Here is a 22,571-nt window from a genome sequence, read left to right on the forward strand (position 1 = left end):
CCAGGGTCAAGTCACATCACTCCTCCTCTCCCTAGCTCCAAGGTTCTGAACATTTTCAAGGTCCCTCAGTGCCAAACTTAGCTTCTTTCTCCCCAGTATTATTTGCCGCTATTCGATTTCCTCTGATGCGCCCTTCCTGGCTCTTTCCTAAACATGCCCCCATATCCAAGCTCTTGCTAAGGCATTCCCCTCCATGCAGAGTGCCTTTTCACCCATCATAACCTTCAGAACGCTCATCCATCCTGAATGCCGTCGGCCACCCCTGCCCTGTCTTCATTTTCCCAGCAGCCAGCTCTCCTCTATGACAGGAACCACATTTGACCTTCTATCAGATTATGTGGATAGACAACTTAATTCTTCTACTGAAAGCAAGCTACCCATTCTGCAAGTACAAGAAGAAATAGTTCTGGTTACATTAAAACACCAAATTTATTGCATAATATTGAACTATATGCACACACATAGAAAATAAACATTTCATATAACTGTATCTTTTTTTTAATCTTGTATTATAAAGACTGAAAAACTACCAATTGGAATAAGTTTTAAAAACAGAAAAAGCAAAAATCTACAGTCCTTCATTGAGATTTGATGCTGTCTCATGGTTCATAAATACTTCATTTTATATAAATAAGTCTTTTCTCTAGTGACTAGGAATTTAAAGTTAGGCGGACATGGATTCTTTGCTCATATAGAATTTTCTTATCTCATGAAGAAGGTTCGGCATGTCGTGGTTTTTTTTAAATACATATATTTGCTTCAAACATAATCCCTAAAATCCCATTGTAAACAAACATTTCAAATGCAATAAACAAAAGTCCCATAATAAAGAATAGCCTTGCTGCTGACTATCCTTAAGTCTTAGCAATTAGGGAGGGGGGGTGGAAATCTGAGTAGAAATATTTGCAATTTAAATAGAAATAAAAACTAAAATAGACTGCATGCATCTACTAGAAGGAAAGGAAGGGAGCATTAAGTTAGGTAACAGAATGTGAAGAAAAGTAGCAGGTGGGGAGGAAAGAAAGTGGTAGAGCTGGAAAGTGACAGTTATAGAAAGAGGCAAGAAATTTATTTTTTCTAGTTTTCTAAGAGAAAACATTCCTTAAAAAATTAATGCGACTTGCTCCAAAAGCAACATGATGGAAGAGGATGGGGACCTGTTACCTCATCTTTTTGTCAGAAGGGCTTGGAGGAGCAACCAGACAAAATTCGGCTCAGCTGCAAAGCTAAGCAGCTTTGCACAGTTTTGAGGAGGGCCGGGAACAGGCAGAGCCACAGGAAGACAGTTAGGCCCTCAAGAACTTTAAAAAAAAGGCATGTTTGTTAAAGGCTCCCATAAATTCTCAAGAGTTCTGCCGAGTCATGGACCCAGACTCAGCTTGTCGGGCTTGGGAATTTCTGAAGTAGTCCTTTCCCCCTCAGTCCTGAGGGTTGGGCTAAAACAAGCCAGGGGCATTTCCAAGGCTGCAGAGAAAGGAGATGCTCTACATGTGCAGGAGAGAAAGGACAGGCCAGTCAAATCATTCTTGCAGAGGAATGAGAAGTCAGAAGAAGGACAGTGAAGTGTTAGGAGGAAAGACCGGGGCTGAGAGAGATTTGGGAAACTGTTTAAAAATCTACTGCCATTTTATCCAGTAGAGTGCAACGTAGTCACGAGTGCAAGGAACACTGGGGAGTCTGGTTCAGGTTCGGGATTCAAAAGTTCCAACCTGCTGTACAGTAAAAAAAATAGAACTCACTCCCTATGATTTCCTGTATGGGCCTCACTGTGGCTGTTGAGGAAGGAAGGGAAATCCGGGGCAAGCTGGGGTTCTCAGGCCAAACTGAACCCCTCGTAGTTGTCCAGAGCCTGAGTTAGCCGTGCCCGCAGGACCTCTTTGCTGCTATACTTAGGGAGGTCAAGAAGGTTGTAGCACGTGTGGGCCACAGGCAGGTACTCCTCTCCGCTGGCTGTGGACTGGATGACGATCTGCAGGCTGGCCATGCCATAGATGGGAATGCGATCACTGCCCGTCAGGAACACTGTGGAGAAGGACAAGGGGAATTACCAGCCACGCAAATGAGCTCTCGGTGGCCCTGGGAAGTACCGAAGGGAAGGAGTGACACCCTGTGGCTCATGTGAGAAGTGCAACCACTTTTATGTGTGATGTTTATTAATATTAAATACGTGCACTCTTACAGAGCAGGAGATTGACTTTCAAATTCTGTTCTTTTGGTTTCATATGGACTTAGAAGTCTATACTTTTCATTGGCTAATTTCAGACCCTAATTATTACTGACACAAAGAATGCACCCAGTAAAAAAATGCCCTCACATAAAAAATGACCTTGGACCTAGTCTGTCATACAGAGTGAAGCATGTCAGAAAGAGAAACAAATATCATGTATTAATGCACATATGTGGTATCTGGAAAAATGGTAGAGACAAGCTTAATTCCAAGGCAGGGATAGAGATGCAGAGGATGGCCATGTGGCTATGGGGGTAAGGGTGGGGGAAGGTGGGACGAACTGCGAGATCAGCATTGACACATTTACCATGTGTAAACAGACAGCTATCGGGAGCCTGCTATACAGCACAGGGCACTCAGCTCAGGGCTCTGTGATGACCCAGGGGGGTGGGGTAGGGGTGGGAGGCAGGTACAAGAGGGAGGCAATATACGTATACATATATAGCTGGTTCACTGTTGTACAGCAGAAACCAATATACCCTTGTAAAGTGATAATATTCCAATAAAAATTTTTAAAAAATCATCCTTCCTTTAAAATGGCCTCCATCAAATGTGTGTTCTCATAAATGTTATCAGTCTCCACAAAATCAAAGAGGAAGGGGATTGCTGCCAGAGGAAAAGAGCTGACCTCAGGGAAACCAGGAAGATGATGACTGATAAGTCTATGTGGCCTCAGGGTCTCCTCTCCCCTCAAGTGTCTGCTTTTCTACCCCCTTTGCTGGTGAATTTCCATTTGGGATCTGTTTGCTTGCCTTTCCCTTAAACCAGGAGATCTGACACCGGCAGTATATGAGACATTTCACTCTTGCGACACATTGCGACTTAGGAAAAAGAGACCAACCCTTCTGTCTTTCCCAGTTTTCCAGCACCAGATAACCTTTGTTGAACTGCTAGAAAATCTACAATGATGTCATTAGTTAAGGAGCACTTTCAAATAACCTGCCACTACCTGAGGCTGTGATATATATAAACATATATAAACATTTAATAAAGACAATAGATATAATCTAATAAAGTCTAATATTATTAAGACTATATATAGATTTATGAAAGTCTAAAGGTCTCTGAACAGGAAAATGTCTTATTTAAAGGAAACCCCCAGACCAAGAGCAGGCTCTTCTTGATTGTCACAGCTCATCACAGCACTACAGGTTCGGCAAATCTTATCCTATCACCTGACTCATATGCCACTGTTTCTCAAGAGCCCATGTAACCGGGCAGAGGGGAAGCAGGGATTTTCTTTAAAGAATTCTTCTGTAAGATCTCCACTTCCTCTCATCTTTACTCCCTGTGAGCAGTAGAATCTAGGGGTAAATCTTGCGTTAATACTAATATATCCTTATTCTTATAAAGCAAAAGAGACTGCCTTTCAAATTGTTTTTAAATTTTATACTATTCACTGGCTAATTTATGACCCTGATTACAGAATGACACAAAGATTTCTACTATTTTTAAGAGGCTCAGTTTGTTATGTAAACTAGACTTGATTCTCCTTTCTGAATGTATTACCATTCTCAAATGTCATCCAGCCAGTCACAAAGGACCATTTATTGTCTGATTTCATTTATATGAAATGTCTAGCACAGGGGAATCCATAGAGACAGTCCATAGAGACAGCAGATTAGTAAGGGGTAGGAAGCTCGGAGAAAACTGGGAATGATTGCTAATGGATATACTGTTTCTTCTCGGGGTGATATACATGTTCTAAAATTGATAGTTTCACAACTGTGAGTATACTAAAAACCACTGAATTGTACACTTTAACTTATTTAGTATGTGTGTGTGAATTAAATCTCAATAAAGCTATTATAATTTACATCTGCCCAGTTACACTTAGAGTGGACACTCTAATATTTTTAAAAGGCTAGAGAAATAAAGGAGGTTAATCCAAACAATTTGATTTCATCAATGTAATACTTCAAGGAATCACATATAAAATACCTAGTATTTCTAGAGCAAAAAAAAAAAAAAATCAGTGAAATGCTTTTCTTCCTTTCGTTCAACCCATCCTATTAAGCAACAAATAAAGATTAACAACTTCTACTGTGCCTGAGATATCACTAAGACAAAAAGTGTAAATATATTTCCTTACTTAGCCTTTCCCTGGAGAAGGAAATGGCAAGCCACTCCAGTATTCTTGCCTGGAAAATCCTATGGACAGAGGAGTCTGGTAGGCTATATAGTTCATGGGATCACAAAGAGTCAGACATAGCTAAATGTGGACAAATATCGTATGGACATAATTGATACTTACACAGAAACTTCTTCTTCTTTTCCAGTGGGAACTCATGAAATGTTTCCCAAAATAGTTTCACGGTGGGATGTGTGGCTGAGTAATCACCCTTGTAGATGGCAGTCTGCCCAAAAAAGACAAAAAGAAAAAAAATTATCTTCCGGAAGCAGAAAATTACAAGTGGACATCTGTATACCATCTGCAGTAAGAAATAAACACTGAGATGAAGGAGACCCCCAAATCCAGTTAATCACAGATCACTTAGAAAAAGACCACGGTCCGGGTGTTCCTGCCCAGGCCGCTGCTACTCACTCAGAAGTAAAAGACTGCATCTTTCAGGCTTACCTCTTCCAGTTCCTCCCAGTTGTAGCTGCTGTTCCCCACCATCATGGCCCTCAGTTCTGAAGGCTGGAAGAGCTCTAGCACTTTGCCACCACACACCTTTAAGAAGCCGCTGGAGAAAGCTGTGTACCACTCATGAATTGAGATTTGGAAGACATAATTCACATAAGCGTCCACAAATTCCTGCCTGCCAGACCAAAGAAACAGAATACATTTAGCCCAAGGATCTGTAGAATTTTTCAAGTTCCCCTTCTACACTGAGGTTGAGAGATGAAAACTCCTCACCAAATTCTCTCAGCAGGAGGCATTCTATAGCACCCTGTAGGTTACCACGCAGCCCTAGGATTTCAACTGTGACTCAGGTGATCTGGGGGTAGGGGAGACAGGAAGGAAGGGGAGGGCGGAAGGGAGGTGGAACCATAACATTTTTATTTTTCCTGAGGTGCTCCAGTTTTCATCTTGTTTATGGTCCTACATAATTTAGTTCAGAAAAGACTTTTTCTGCTTAAAAGTCTAAGATGATGGTTCTAGACTACTACTTTTCTTTTCAGAAATTAACAAAGCTAAGCCCACCTACATTTGTATCCTCCCCTACTTTAAAGGTAATTTCCTAAAGCCTCACTCTAAATCCCTTAATCACCTCTGGAAAGAACTGTCTTATACAATGGCTCTATCTCACTAAGGATCATTCAAATACTAATCAAGACAATGCTGTGCTGTGCTTAGTCACTCAGCAGGTCCAACTCTTTGGGACTGTAACCCTCCAGGCTCCTCTGTCCACGGGGGTTCTCCAGGCAAGAATACTGGAGTGGGTTACCATACCTTTCACCAGGGTATCGTCCCAACCCAGGGATCAAACCCAGGTTTCTCACACTGCAGGAGGATTCTTTACCATCTGAGCCACCAAGGAAGCCAGATTAAGACAATAGCTTCCTACAAGCCTGACTCACAGCAAGCTGGCTTCCTGGGCTGTTTATTGTAGGTAAGGAGTTAGTTTTCTGGGCAGGCTTCTGCAGGCTGCAAGTCAGAGTTCTGATTTGGTTTGTTTTTTTGGCCGTTTGTGATCTTTTCTTTTAGCCATTAAAAAAAAAAAAACTGAAATACAGTTAATTTTGAATGTTGTGTTAGTTTCAGGTGTACATAAAGATGTTACAGAAAAACTCAAACTTTTGGCCAACCCAATATATAGTAGCGTGTATGTTTTCCCCAGACTCCTAATTTATCTTTCCCCCACCATCCCCTTTGGTAACCATAAGTTTGTTTTCTATGCCTGTGAGTCTATTTCCTTTTTATAAATAAGTTCATTTATATCATTGTTTTAGACTCCACATATAAGTGATATCATATGATATTTGTCTTTCTCTGTCAGAGTTCTCATATTTTTATATATGGTCTGGCCATTGTCTGCATGTATATTCCACCTCTGACTAGTGAGGATGTGAACTGTGAACTGAGGCATAAACACCTGGGAGAAAAAGTTGCCAATATCTAGAAAGGCTGAAAATGTTAACACCCTTTAACCCAGCTACCGAACTACCAGGTGGTATCCCAGAGGGACTCTTCACATAACGCACAAGAAGACAAGTACAGGGGTGTTCACTGCAACATTTTCTTATAATACAGAGAATTTGGAGTAATAAAATTAAATACCCAGTAATATGAGAATGGCGAAGAAAAACCAAGTCATATGATGGCAACCATAAAGCATAATAGCACTCTAATGGGATTGTGCATGCTTGCTAAGTCGCTTCAGTCATGTCCAACTTTTTGCGACCCCATGGACTGTAGCCCATCAGGTTCCTCTGTCCACAGGATTTCTCCAGGCAACAATACTGGAGTGGGTTGCCATACCCTCTCCAGGGGATCTTCCCAAGCCAGGGATCTTCCTGAGCTCCGTCTCTTACATCTCCTGCATTGGCAGGCAGGTTCTTTACCATTAGCACCACCTGGGAAGCCAGGTTAATAGAATCAATTAAATCTATAATTATCCAAAGGAACAGAATCTCCAGAACAATGCTGAGTGAAAACCAAGTTTCTGAATGTTAACTACAATAAAATAGCACTTAGCACTTGCCTTAGTTGTTTTTTAACACTTAAAACATTTCTATCTATAGAGCCAGACAGTGGCTTTGCCACTTACGGCTAATGATCTTTGGGCAAGTTATTTAATCTCTCTGTGCCTCATTCTTTTCATCAGTAAAATGGGGAGAATAAGAGAACGTAACTAATTGGACTATTATAAAAATTAAATGAGTTAATAAATATAAAGTTTTTAGAACTGGGGCTGCTTTGTAAATGTTAGTGATTATTATATTGTTTATGGCTAGGAGATTTTGTTTAGGAGTATGAAATATATAATGTATATGTAAAATAGCGCTTCCCTGGTGGCTCAGAGGTTAAAGCGTCTGCCTCTGATGTGGGAGACCTGGGTTTGATCCCTGGGTTGGGAAGATCCCCTGGAGAAGGAAATGGTAACCCACTCCAGTATTCTTGCCTAGAGAATCCCATGGACAGAGAAGCCTGGTAGGCTACATAGGTCCACGGGCTCGCAAAGAGTCAACACGACTGAGCGACTTCACTTTCTATATGTAAAATATGTTTAATAAAAGCATTAATGTAAAAAGATTTTTGTCTTAAAACACACATTATAAAAATATAAAAACAGGAAAGAATATGCATAAAATCCATAAGGAAGGTGAGAAGAGAGGAGTAGGATTAAGAGGATGTACAGCAAGAATGTCAGTGGTTTCAGGAATTCTTTTTTTAAAAAAATCTGAAGCATATACTATCTGTGTTTACTGTGGATCATAGATACAAAGATGTCTATTAGTTTTGTGCTTTTCTGTATTTATGTCTTTCTCTAAAAATTAAAAAAACTGATACTATGAAGATAGATACTTGCCATGTCTCCTTTTCTGTGACACTACACTTCACAGAACTACAATTTGAACATCTTATGTTTCCTCCAGGCAGATCCAGTCACCAAAAACTAAACTATCTACACCAATAACTGTTGTGTGAGCCCTAACAGTTGATTTTTTCCCCCGTTTTGGAATGCAAGTGCTTTTACTGTGAAAGCATCTACTTCAAAGATAGCTACATAGAATAAACACATTGCCGGCACATAACCAGAAAACATGAACAGCCAGGCTGCCTATCCCACTGAAGTTCCTTTGGTTCAAAGATTTTGGCTGATTTTGATAACTGACCATTTGGGCCACTTGCTTTTTTCTCCTCCCACACATTAAACTCCTCCGCTTATGTTTTAAATTTATAAATAAAGAATAAGCCCAGAAGGGACTTCCACGGTGGTCCGATGGCTTGAACTCTTCCCTCCCACTGCAGGGGGCGTGGGTTCGACCCCTGGTCAGGGAACTAGATCCCACATGTTGCAACTAACAGTTTGCATGCTGCAACTAAAAGTCCCATGTGCCACAACTAACACCCAGCACGGCAAAATATATATTTTTGAAAATAATTTTTTTTGAAGTATGAGCCCATGAAACCCTAGGCCCTCACTGCCAACCTCAATGAAAGTAGAACTCCAGACTCTAACTCACACTCATTTTCTCTGCACCAGCCCCAACACAACCTTATTATGTGGCCCCAGTAGGCTATGCAATTTCCAGGTCTTGAAGTATAAACTTTTTTTCCCCCAAAGTGTCCTGATAATTATTTCCAAAGGGCATTTTGCAGTCATAATCATAACCACAAGGGCTGGTTCAATCACAACACTGGTTACTGACAGGCCGAGACCAGCACAAAACACTGACAATAGGAGGTATCATGCAGTGGATGGTGGAGTAGACAGGGGTGCAGATCCAGAGTCTGCCATGTCCTTTATCTAGCTACTAAGCTGCTCTTCTCTCATCTTTAAAACAGGGTTAATGTTCAGGTTTTAAAATAAAAGCCACTAATGTAAAAATAGTGTACATCTTAACTACAGATGCTGAAAGTTCTCACAATGCAGACAATGTACTGCTTTCCTGACAAAGACAAAGCCTGTAAAACAAAGAATGTGGCCTGCCTTCCAGTTCTACAAGTATCAGGTCATAAGCCAATGCAATCACTGAAAGGAATGAAAGAAAGTCAAAGTTGCTCAGTCGTGTCCGACTCTTTGCGACCCGGTGGACTATACAGTCCATGAAATTCTCTAAGCCAGAATACTGGAATGGGTAGCCTTTCCCTTCTCCAGGAGATCTTCCCAACCCAGGGATTGAACCCAGGTCTCCTGCATTGCAGGCAGATTCTTTACCAGCTGAGCCACAAGAGAAGACCAAGAATACTGGCGTGGGTAGCCTATCCCTTCTCCAGGGGATTTCCCGACCCAGGAATCAAACCGGGGTCTCCTGCATTGCAGGCGGATTCTTTACTAACTGAGCTATCAGGGAAGCCCTATACTAAAGGATAAAAAAACAAGATTAAATATTCTGTGTTTTTTGGTCCCAAGATAGTTATGATACATGTCAGGAAGAATTTCAGTGACACCAGATTCTTGTTTCTTCCTATACATAAATAAGCACTAAAATCACTTACTCGAGATACTTGATTCTTTTGTGATTAGAAATCTTTCACCAAGATGTATGTTTGACTATATGTATTTCCCAGTCAAAAAAAAAAAAAAAAACGAAAGAAAAAAAATTACATATATTGGCTCTTTGTCTACCTCTTAGGAGCAGTTCCTCAGAACTATCTAAGTTCTGTCTCACAGGCTATAGTACTAAGTAAGGCCCCTGAGGGGCTTATAGTCAAAGCTGTGGTTTTTCCAGCAGTCATGCACAGATGTGAGTGGGCCATAAAGAAGGTTGAGCATAAAGGCTGAGTGGACCATAAAGAAGAACTGACGCTTTTAAATGTGCTTCTACCAAAGACTCTTAAAGAGCCCCCTGAACAGCAAGATCAAACCAGCCAATCCTAAAGGAAATCAACTTGGACTATTCATTGGAAGAACTGTTGCTAAAGCTGAAACTCCAATACTTTGGCCACCTGATGCAAAGAGCCTACTCATTGGAAAAAACCCTAATGCTGGTAAAGATTGAAAGCAAAAGGAGAAAGGGGTAGCAGAGGATAATAAGATGATTAGATAGCATCACCAACTCAATGGACATGAATTCGGGCAATTCTGGGAGACAGTGAAGGACAGAGGAGCCTGGGGTGCTGCAGTCCACCAGGTCGCAAAGAGTTGGACCCAGTTTAGCCACTGAACAGCAAGAACAAAGGCCCCTGAATAAATTCAAAAATCGTATCTCTCATACTGTGCATTTTTTATTTCAGTAAGCAGTTGCAGAAACCATGAATGGACCCAGTGCAGACTTTTCTACTTCATCTGAACCCTTCAAGGCACTAGCAAGGGCCCTTGTGCCTGTCCACCTTCCTGGTGAGTCTACAGGAATTCGGCTGAGTGTCTCCTGTCTTGGTTGACAATCTTGAGTTTTATTCGGCAGTATGTAAGAAAGGTACCCGACTTTTCATTTGTAAGATACTGAGAAAGTGCCCAGTGGTGATTAGCTAGGAGGCGATCTTATGTCTTTCCTCAAATAATCTACCTTAACAGGATTTCCTGGATAAAAGTGAAGACACCAGATGAGAGCCTTCAGCTCCAAAGATAAGGGACACAGCTCTTCCTGGCCAGTTACAACTTTCTCAGGCAACTGAGGAAATTGAGTTGTGGCAGAGGCAAGTCCTCATACTGTACAGCAGTCCCTAGGGAAACCCACTCATTAATTTATAAATTCATTAATCCAGAGACACATATATAAAAATTGGCCATTCAGTGCTCAGAGCATCCACACCAGTTTTAGACTGCCAGCAGGAGAAAACAAGACACACAGAGGAGCTGAAATGACTCTAGGGTGACACTTAGAAGAATTACGCCCATAAACCACACACTGGCCCGCCACAGTTTTCAACAGTGATTTTACTCTGATAAACCCACTTTAAAATGAGAAAGAGCCTCCCAAACAGAAGAAAATAGGGTGTCAGATGACCCCTGACTAATACCCCAAATAGGTTTACATATGTACAGAACTTATACTTGTAAGTACTTAATTAGGAACTAAGGAAATCCTCTCTGAAATGGCCAAGGTGCAGCTCTTTCTGACATTCCAAAACCAGTTTCTGCATAAGCAGTTAGAGAAATGTTAGGGTGCATGTATCTTTGTGAGTTATGGTTTTCTCTGATATATACCCAGGAATGGGGTTGCTGGATCATATGATAGCTCTGTTTTTGTTGTTTTAAAGAACCTCTGTACTCCTTCTCTTTCTCGCTTTTGAACCTCTCTTTAGGACAAATTACTCTCTTTTCCCTTAACAGAATGCATTTCTGTTCCTTATAGCTTGTTTTTTTTTCCCTTGCATACAAAGATGTTTCTCTTATTAATTTTATTAGTTTCAATTACATATATTAACTAGAATTCCTAACTCTTAAAAACTTAATTTCTAGTGAAAACTAAGAAATAAGCAGTTTTAAACTTTTAGCATTCTGTAGACTGACAAACTTATGAATACTGTTCGTAATTTGTTTAAAAAAAAGTGCTTTCTTATAGAAAATGTCTCAATGTGGTGCCAAGCATATTTATTAATTGTCCTGAATATCTTTATTTTCTCTGTAAAGGGAAATCTGTGTTCAGTAATTAATGTTTCAGTATTTAATTTTATTTTGGAATGATTTAGATATTCAACCTAAATGTCCACTGACAGAGAATAGATAAAAGATCTGATACACACACACACACACACACACACACACACACACACACACACACACACACACACACACACACACTGGAATACTACTTAGTCATCAAAAAGAATGAAATGCCGTTTGCAGCAACACGGATGGACCCAGAGATTGTCATACTAAGTATTCAGACAAAGAAAATATGATATTGCTTATGCGTGGAATCTAAAAACATGGCACAAATTAACTTATTTACAAAACAGAAACTGAGTCAGACATACAGAAAACAAACTTATGGTTACCAGTGGGAGGATAAATTGGGAGACTGGGATCGACATATAAACACTACATAAAATAGGTAACTATCAACAATAAGGACCTCCTGTACAGCACAGGAAACTCTACTCAATACTCTACAATGACCTACATGAATACGGAATCTAAAAAAGACTGCATATATGTATAACTGACTCACTTTGCTGTACAGCAGAAACTAATACAACTTTGTAAATCAACTACACTCCAATACCATTTTTCAAAGAAAAAGAGAGAGACAAAGTATAGGAAAAAAATCTCAAAGTAAAAAACGAAGTCTTAGAATGATGTAAAAAGAAACAGAGAAAAGAGTTTTGTGTGTGGTCTGGACTGGCTAAGATAAGAATAAACTTAGCTGAGTAAATGAATTACAATGTTAAAGGTAAGATGGTGCAGAACTAGAATTTGGTTCCCTGTTAAGAGGACAAAGTTTTCTTGGAGTTTTGGTATGATTTTGATAACAGATTTTGAAGTTTTTTTTACTTAAGTAATCTGTTGTAAATTTCTATATTTGTCTTTGAATCTTTGTCACTTCGGTTAAGTGGTAAGTATTGTTTCACAGTGACCTATAATTCTATTTGACCAAGAGTTTTATAAACTCTTGATATCTTTGACAAAATTCCTCATATTGATTTCTAAATGAAGTTCTTTTGACCTGTAGATAACTTTGGGACGCTCCAGAGGGCCCCTGAAACATCTTTGAGAGAAATATTAAACCAACTGGGCTTATTTGATATGTTAAATTACATGGCTAGTGTAATCAAATGAAAATAAATAAAATTTAATATTGTAATCGTGTATAAAAATGCCCAAATTTCCTTGACAAGTGCATTGTAGTCAGGTCTTTAACTGCTTTTTGAAAGTCTTCTGTCATCAATATACAATTACTCTTTTACTCTGATGCTTTTACAAAAATGCTTTATCTCCAGGTAGACTTACAGAAAGGATTTTTTGACAATCACAGGTTTCTGGTAACTTTCAGATCATACTGCCTAACTGGGTAAGAAATTAAAGAACATGAATTGAAAACCTGATGGCTTCATAAAACTGTAAACAGAGGATCAAGAATTAGTAACATGAGACTGAATGAACTGATGAGGATGGCTGTAACTTTTAAGTCTCTGAAAAATAATTACTGATTCTTTTTAATGTTTTGTTTTCCCAGATTTGAGAAAACTTTTTTCTATTTCCTCTTAAGCTAATTATGATTTATAGCAGTTTGGTAAATTATACCTTTGTAAGCAGAATTGAAATATTTATCACTTCTCTGATTTCTCCAGAATTTGGAAACTCCTGGTGAGTATTCTTATTTTCATGGCAATATAATTATTTGCACAATTTCAATAAGAATCTGTTCTCTTTATAACAGGAGACAATTGGAAACACTAGCTATATTACCATAACTTTGGATGGGATGTCATATTTGAGACTATACAAAAATCAGACATGGCCAGACAACTTCAAAGATCTGAGGTGGACTTAATGAAACCATAAAGCCCCTTTGAAAAACAACCTAGCTATAGGATTCCTAGAAGCCTTATCAGGTGAGTAAGGGCGGCTACTTCTTGGCAGGTGCATGGATCTCAAGACTTTTTGTGGACCTGAAGAGGAGAGGAACCTGCCCAAATCTGTAGATTTTGCAGGCAGAATCTGATGCCTAGTCCTTGACATGGCTTTTCTAGCCTAAGGAACCTTTTAAATGTTCAATCTCAGATTCCTTATGAAGAGACTCAGCAAAAGCAATTTCAAACAGCCTGTATGATCTTAATTTGGCCATAATTGGGAGAAATGAGGGTAATTTTAGAAAGAAAAAATTTATTTCAGTGAATATTAATTTCTAGTGTTCTTAACTGTTTTTGTGGTTTGTATTTACTGCCTAAGACTCAACTTCCTAGATGGCTCCTTGTTAATATGTTGTATTATTGTAAGACTTAATTGAATTATTAAAGTGACATTCTAAATTTATTTCTGAAGCTTACCACAGTAATCTATTTTTGCATGAAGATAGATGCCCCATGACCTACAACCAGGAGAATATATATTGGAAAGCCATCAATCAAAGGACTCTCTCCAACCTACATAAAAAGACCTCATCAGGTATTCATGACTAGCTTATACACAATGAAACTTAAGGGAAATGATCCTTGGGTTTACATTTCTTACTGAAAAAGAGCCCTGCACCAGACTGGTCTGTAGAGAGGGGCTCCTGACCTCAAAATCCCCTTGAAACAACACTCAGAGGAGAAACTACATCCACACCAGGCCGAGAAGATAGTATCAGGAGTAGACAGCTATATTAAAATGCCAGACCAGACCCATATGATCATTTATAGTGTTTTGTTGATTTCTTGGACCTTTGCATTCAAATCAAATTTTTTTTAATCATAAACAATAATCCTATACAATTTAAAAAATCAATCCAATTTTCAGACTTGTGGTCACTTATCTATATCCAGTACTTCTCACTCACTTTGGTGGATTTCTTATCTCCAAGGCTCTAACTGGATGGCCCTTAGAAAAACTTGTTTTAGAAGAAGGAAGTTACAGGGCCACTAATGATATTACTAGATGGGAATTCCTCATTTGGCTAATCAATCATACTTTTTCTGACCCTGACCATAACATGAATTCCCTTTTAAAATTACTCAAGCTCAATCAGAACAATGAGCTAAATTTCAAAGAATGTAACTTCCCACTTATTAGAAAAGACCTTCCCTCAATTATGGGATGGATTTATATAGCTAACACTGGGCTACAGTCATTTAAGTTTAAAGGCCTGCCTATGTCGAGAACAATTAAATCATGTTAAAGATAACCAGTCAAATAACAATAGAAAATTAAGCTGAGTGCCTTATGAACAATGCCAACATATTATTTCCCTTAAGTACAGCAATTAGTATGGAACAGACTGGGTCAGCTGGCCAGAAATACTGACTTCCACCTAATGGAGCTCAGTGGCTCTGTGGCACTAATCTGGGGCCTTGACTTCCGCCACAATGGATAGGAAGATGTATCCTAGGATTCTCGTGGGCTCAAGACCATGTTGTGTTCCAATTTAGATATGACTCCATCAAATTTACCACGTATACAAGCCTGATGGATCAAGAGATCTGTGTTTCACTGGTCTGACCACTTAGCAGCTATTTCTGTGCCTTTAGTAGGACTGGAAGATGTAACCACCCAGATCAAAGCCTTCACAAAATTCACCCAACAGGCCTTAAATGACAGTAATCAGGCTATGAGCTTATTGAATTATGAGATCTGTATGATGAAAAAAAGCAGTATTATAAAACACATGGCCCTCAATATCTTTATAGCATCTCAAAGAGGCAGGCTGCAATTCAAACTGAGTGCTGCCTCCTTATACCAGATGAATCCTCCAATATTACCCATTTAATGACTCACATGAAGAATCTGATTTCTGCCTTAAGTGACCTACTTCCTGGTCTTGGTGGTCTACTAAGGAGCTGGTTTCATTCTGGGAGCTCATGCACAAATCTCTACTGTGGTCTTATTAATGTTATTAACTGTATTACTTACATCCTGTATAAGGTGGTTGTTTCTTGCATTACCCAATGTGTCACAAGATTTTCGAGAAAACTAATGATGGCTCAACATCTTGAGGCAACTGATCATATATATATATATATATATATATATATATATACACACACACACACACACACACACACACACATATATATATTCCTATACAAGGGCTTCCCAGGTGGCTCAGTGGTAAAGAATCCACCTGCAATGCAGGAGATGCGAGTTTGATCTTTGAGTTAAGAAGATCCCCTGGAGAAGTAAACAGCAACCCACTCTAGTATTCTTGCCTGGAAAATTCCATGGAATAAAGAGCCTGGTGGGCTACAGTCCTTGGGCTGGCAAAAGCTGGCCACAACTCAGCAACTAACAACAACACTGCTGCTGCTGCTAAGTCGCTTCAGCTGTGTCCGACTCTGCCCGACCCCATAGACGGCAGCCCACCAGGCTCCCCCGTCCCTGGGATTCTCCAGGCAAGAACACTGGAGTGGGTTGCCATTTCCTTCTCCAATGCATGAAAGTAAAAAGTGAAAGTGAGGCCGCTCAGTCGTGTCCAACTCTTAGTGACCCCATGGACTGCAACCTACCAGGCTCCTCCATCCATGGGATTTTCTAGGCAAGAGTACTGGAGTGGGGTGCCATTGCCTTCTCCGCTAACAACAACAGTCCTGTACAAATTTAACTATAATGATGCAACTCTAGATACAGGGGAAGGAACATCCTCGCCTGATCTAGGAATGAACTTTCTTAGCACTGTGGGACAAACTGGTCATGAAATGTCTCCTAAACCTTGGTTCAACCTATGATCTAAAGGGAGGTAGTGGTAAAACAAAGAATATTGCCTGGCATCCAGTTCTACAATGATCAAGTCATTTGCTATTACACTCACTGACCTACAGTACACACTGAAAGGAATTGAGGACAAAAAACAGAATGGAGCGTTTTGTGTTTTGAATGTATGGACCTTTCAGTAGTTTTGATACATACTTGAGGAAGAATTTCAATGGCCCCAGATTGTTTCATCTTCCCATATAAAGATAAGCACTTCTTTGATTATGATTAGCAGTAATCTTTCACTAAGATGTATGCCTGACTCCATGTATTTCCCAGCCAAAAAATTCATATATACTGGCTGCTCCCCTGCCCCTTTCGAGCAACTGCTCAGAGTTAGCTGACAAACTGTCTCCAGGGCTATAGTCCTCTGAAAGGTCCCTGAATAAAACCAGAACTCGCAGCTTTCATGTACTGCATTTTTTAATTCTGTCAACAGTTGGTAACATTTTTCTGGTACAACTATCTAAGAAAAGCACCATCAGCATGATTTTGCATTATAGCCTGCGATGGTTAATTTTATGTGTCAGTTTGGCTTAGCTATCATGCCCAGCTGTTGATCAAACATCACTCAAGATGTTGCTGGGAAGGAATTTTTTGGATGTGATTCACTTTTAGACTTTGAGTAAAGCAGATTAGTTTTCATAATGTGGATAGCCTCATCCTGTCAGCTGAAGGCTCTAAAAGACTAAAGTTCTCCAAAGAAGGAATCTGGCCTCTAGACTGCCTTCTGACTCAAGACTGTCATATCAACGCCTGCCAGAATTTTCAGCCTAATCCTGCTCTGAAGGTTTCTGATTTGCCAGACCCACAATCACACACACAGATTCCTTAAAATCAATTTGTATCTTTATGTGCGTGTGTGTGTATGTTATTAGTTCTCTTTGTCTGGAGAACCCCAAGACAGATTTAGGTACCAGAAAGTGGGGTACTACAATAGCACATACCTAAAAATGTAAAAGTGACTTTGGAATCGGGTAATAAGTAGAGGCTGGAAGGCTTTTGAAGGCATGATAGAAAAAGCCTAGTTTGCCTTGAAGAAACTATTGATAGAAATAAGGACCTTAAAGAAGATTCCAGTGAAGGCTCGGAAAGAAAAGAGGAGAGCTACAGTGAAAGCTTCTACTGTCTTAGAAAATACATATAAATCATAAACAGAATATTGATAGAAATATGGATGTTAAAGCACTCTGGTAAAGTCCCAGACGGAGATGAAGAACACATTATTTTTTTGAAACTGGAAACAGGCAATCTTGTTATAAAGTGGCAGAGAACTTGGCCAAATCATGTTCTAATGTTTTATAGAAGGTAGGAATTGTAAGTGATAAACTTGGTTACTTAGTGGATGGCATTTCTGAGCAAGATATTAAAGGTGTGACCTGGTTTCTTCTTGCTGCTTATAGTAAAATGCAAGAGGAAAGAGATAAAGAGGGAATTATTAAGCGAAAAAGAAATATAACTGGAAAGTTTGGAAATCCTCAGCCTATCCAGATAGCATGCTCTGAAAACAAGGCCAAGGATGTGGCTGAACAATGGTCTGCTAAAGAGATCAGGCATGTGACTTATGGATCCAGTCAACCATCTCCGCAGAAGCCAGGGGTAAAGATGTGGCTATCCAGGAGAGATCTGTGGAGGTCTCTCTTGTCTGATGGCATGGACCCCCATGAATTGCCTGGGAGGCCAATAAGTTTTACGAGAATTTTATATAAGCAGGAACACTGCCAGCTTGCACTGAAGGGGCAGAGATGGTTTAAAAAAAGAAAGACCGCCAGAATTCCACAGGTGTGAAATGAGCCAATAGAATTAACTGGCTGCGAACAGAAGAGCACAGAACCAAAGAGAATTACTAGAATCCACTTGCCTCAACTAAAGATCCCACATGCCACAACTAAGACCTGGCTCAGTCAAATAAATGCATAAGCATTCTAAAAAATCTAATGAACAATGTGATGTGAAGAACTGAATCAATTATAAGTACTTGAATACACACTATCTCAGTGATACTTAAGACTACCCTTTGAGTAAATTTTATGGTATGAGAATTGTGGCCCAATAAAAACAAATACACAAAAACCCAAGAAAAAACATTTTGAAGTTGATGTTATCATTATTCCAATCTGAGAACTGACAAACAACTAGTAAGTGGGCAGGGGCAAAAAGTGAAGCCAGATGTCTGAATACAGACTTGTGCTCCCAACCACTTCACCAAAGTGCCGTCCCATCATCCACCTTCCTTATTTTTCCCCCAATGTGACAGGTGTGTGAGAAATTACAATAAGCAGAGATAAGGACTTGATGGTATGACAGCTCATCTTGCTATTCCCAACTATGTGTTACTGGCAGCCCCAATAATACGCTAGAGTCCATCAAAATGAGACAACTCTTAATAACAAGAGTTAAAACTTTTAAACACATAATTCTTAAAAAGCAGGTACTATATGCATTGCAAACTGTTTTCAGAGTCTGAATCCAAGGGTCTCTTACAATGCTTGCAAACCAATTCTGAAATAAACATAGAAAGTCAAAGGAACTAGAAGAGCAAAATAATTTTGAGAAAGAACAGAGTTAACCAACTTGCAGTACCTAATTTCATGACTTACACAGTTACCAAGTGTGGTACTGGTGAAAGGACACATAAATCAATGCAACAGAAAGTCCAGAAATGGATCAACATGTATATGGACAACTGTGCTGTGCTGAGTCGCTCAGTCGTGTCTGACTCTTTATAACCCGTGGACTGTAGCCCACCAGGCTCCTCTGTCCATGGGGATTCTCCAGGCAAGAATACTAGAGTGGGTTGCCATCCCCTCCTCCAGGGGACCTTCCCAACCCAGGAATCAAACTGGGGTATCTTGCCCTGCAGGTGATTCTTTATCAGCTGAACTACAGGGTGGCCCTCATATGGACAATTACTTTTTGCCAAATTGAATGAGCAATTCCGTGAATAAAGGATAGTATTTTCAAGAAATGGTACCATATCAACAGAAGATTAATATGTAAAAGGTATATATCCCTATAGTAGTAGTAATGTTGGTTACTCAGCCGTGTCCTACTCTTTACGATCCCATAGACTGTAGCCCACCAGGCTCCTCTGTCCATGGAATTCTCCAGGCAAGAATACTGGAGTGGGTAGCCATTCCCTTCTCCAGGGGATCTTCCTGACCCAGGGATCGAACCCGAGTCTCTCAAACTGCAGGCAGATTCTTTACTGTCTGAGTCACCAGAGAAGCCCATATACCTCACAACTTATTTAAAAATTAAATCAATTGGACCAGAGTCTAAATGTGAAAATTTAAGCTGTAAAACTTCTGGAAGGAAACTAAGACCAAATCTTTATGGCCTTGAATTTGGCAAAGATTTCTTAAATATGACACCAAAAGCATAATCTACTATGAAAAGATTGATAAACGGATTTATCAAAATTTTAAGACACTATTACAAAAATGAAAGACAAATCACAGACCAAAGAGCATATTTAAAAAACACATATCTTACATAAGACTTGTACCCAGGATATATAAAAAACATTAGAAAAGTAGTAAGATAACAAAAAATTCAATTTAGAAAATAAGCAAAAGATCTAAACAGACATTTTATCAAAGAAGATATATGAATGACACGTAAGCACACTAGAAGATGATGTCATTAATCATTATGGACCCACATACAGCTCTTAGATTAGGGGACAAAACTCAACAATATGAAATGGTGAGGATGTGGAACAACTGCCACTCTCAGATATCGCCAGTGTAAAAGCAAAATAGTATAGCCACTGTGGAAAACATTGTGGAAACTTCCTATAAAATTAAACCTACACTTACCATATGACCTAGCAATTCCACTTCTAAGTATTCACTCAAGAGAAATAAAAACCTTTATTCACATAGAATCTGTTGATGCATGTTCACAGCAGCATTATTCATAATCACAAAGAACTGGAAATAACTCAAATGGGATACTAGTCAGCAAATAAAAAGGAACAGACTACTAATATACATTGCCACCGATGAATCTCCAATCCTTTATGCTGAGAGAAAAAGGCCAGACTCAAAAGGCTACACACCTATTCCACTTACACGACATTCTGGGGACTACAGAGACAGATCACAGACCAGTGGTTGCCAGGGTTGACAGTAAGGGAAAGAACGTGAGGGTATTTGAAGAAGATGAGGTCACTGTTCTACAATTCCATTAACGTAGTGTTTACATGACTCTATGTGTTTGTCAAAGTACCCTAAAAAGGGCAAAATTTGTTGTACATGAACTATATCTCAATGCAGCCTTTAAAAAAAAAAAAGAGTAGCCTTGAGGTAGGTGGGAGCTGGGACCCTTTGCTGCAGTGCTTGTATCTGGACAAATCTCTCCTCAAACAACAAAATAGGAAGTAACAAGGACTAAAAATAGCTGCATGCACAGGCTCTCTCAGCAATTTATGAACAAGATACAAAAAGACGGAAAATCCAACTTCCGGGAGCCAACTTGAGGGGCCGGGAGCAAAAGCAGGGTATCAGAAGCAAAAGAAGGGTATTTCACATGCCCCCTGCACACAGTACCACCAAGGGGGTGGGCAGACCACCTAGGCCCCCCCCCCCCTGGCCTGAACCCATCCCTCCCCCACCCTTACCCCATATAAGAAATCTGCTTCCCAGTGCCAGCCCCTCTATCCTCACAGGAGGTAAACAAGGAAGTTACTTGTTTTAGCTCCCTTCTGCTGGCAGCAAGAGTCCCAAAAAAGCCTTGCTTGAATTTATCATCTAGTCTCTTATCAATTTCCATTTATTAAGGAGTCCAAGAACCCTGGTCAGTAAAGCCTAGCTTAACACTAAGTTTAAAGATTTTTTAAGATGGGAACATAAAAATCCTAAAAGATGGGTACACCCTGGTTGTTTCAAGTAATTCAAGTTAGACAGACTGAGTAAAGTCTGAGTTTACTTTCGTCTTTTTAAAGTGTGTCATAGCTTCTATATTACAGGAGTTTGAAGGCCTGGCTTCTGTCCCTGATTCTGCCAATCAGGTGATACATATTGTAAAACAGCATTTCACTTCTCTTTTCTTCACCTAAGTTCCTTATTTTTTAAAATGAGAAAATACAGTCTTAACCTCACAGTAGCTGTACCTATCAAAAGATGGTATATGGAACATTCAGGTGATGTATTAAATATGTATAGCATCAGCCAACTAAATACAGATACATTATTACACCAAATTCAGAGTTAGGATCGAAATTTCAACCTTAACCAAAAAATCTCATCATTATGAATGGTAACAGGGAAGCAGAAACTAAATAATCTGAGAGATAATTAAGAAAGTAAAATAAATAATAGGAACTACAAGTACAAAAAAAACTAAGATATTTTCTACTGGGGCTATATTGAACCTTTTGTAAAGTTTCTTTGGGGAAGGGCACAAAGATGTCCTCTAAGAGTATATTATTGCAGGTTATCTTTGAGTAATAAAGGCAATTTAACTATTTTGTAAACAAAATATCAAGTTCTTGCTAAGCGTCAGCACTAAATGCTTTGCATATTATTAACTAACATTTACAAGACCCAAAGAGACACACCAAATGTACTTGGGCAGTTAATTTCCTTACACTCATGTGTTTTATGTAAATACTTCGGCAAGTCCCAATGGGGAAAAAAGCATTTGTGTTAAGTAATGCTTAATTTGAAAACATTCCTGAACAAGTCCTACATCGTCTGGCTTCCATACCTAAAATAATGTGCTCTTACCCTTATTAAAGAAGCTCTCACTTTGATTTAATAAACAGGAAACTAAAATGTCTACTCATTTGACTGTTAGAAAACAAGAGATTAGTATTCGACAGTTTTTTTAATCGTTCTCATACAAATCACCAGTTAGACCCTCGGAGCAGATGCTGAACCATGTCCTGGGGACAACGCCTGTGTGTACGTGTGTGACGGTCCATCCCTAGCAAACGACACTGTTAAACACGCGCCTCAGCCCCGATAAGGCAGGGGGCCCCTTACCCCGGGCCTCCAGCATTAGAAGGCTTTGCTTTCTTTGGCCTTCCTCCAGCTTTATTCCTCCCCACAGGACAAGGCTATTGAGGAGCCTTCTGGAATATTCCAGGATACCCAGGGTTTCATACATTTCCTGGTCAAATGGCTCCGAAACTGCTTCCAGGGTCCGCCTAACTTAAAGAAGACCGTGCTACCGGCGTACGTGCCACTAGGTTGAGAGAGGGGCAAGAGGGGCTGCTGAGGGTGGGACGAGGGGAGAAAGGGCTGAAAACTGTACAGTTCCGCCACAGGTCCCTAAGGGGGTGGAGTGGAGGCAGATCCCCCCAGGCCTCTACTCTCTGGCAAGGACTTCAGTGAAATCTGAGGTGACCAAAGCCGAGTCCCCAAGAGTAAGCTCGACATGCCAACGCCAGC

General features: G+C 39.8%; 1 protein-coding gene across 5 annotated transcripts in view; it reads right to left on the reverse strand.

Moving 5' to 3' along the window:
- Window positions 1–410: 410 nt before the first annotated feature.
- HERC3 (HECT and RLD domain containing E3 ubiquitin protein ligase 3) overlaps window positions 411–22,571 on the reverse strand; it is a 136,114-nt gene continuing 113,953 nt past the window's right edge. For all 5 annotated transcript variants that reach the window (XM_042251255.1, XM_004009709.5, XM_060416897.1 and 2 more), the window contains 3 exons: window positions 4,806–4,989; window positions 4,482–4,584; window positions 411–2,022 (listed from right to left, as the gene is read on the reverse strand). In XM_042251255.1, the coding sequence (XP_042107189.1) occupies window positions 1,814–2,022; window positions 4,482–4,584; window positions 4,806–4,989 (496 nt within the window). In that variant the 3' untranslated portion in view covers window positions 411–1,813. The remainder of the gene's footprint in view (window positions 2,023–4,481; window positions 4,585–4,805; window positions 4,990–22,571) is intronic.

This window comes from Ovis aries, chromosome 6, assembly GCF_016772045.2.
Source record: "Ovis aries strain OAR_USU_Benz2616 breed Rambouillet chromosome 6, ARS-UI_Ramb_v3.0, whole genome shotgun sequence".
In the NCBI taxonomy this organism is placed as follows: domain Eukaryota; kingdom Metazoa; phylum Chordata; class Mammalia; order Artiodactyla; family Bovidae; genus Ovis; species Ovis aries.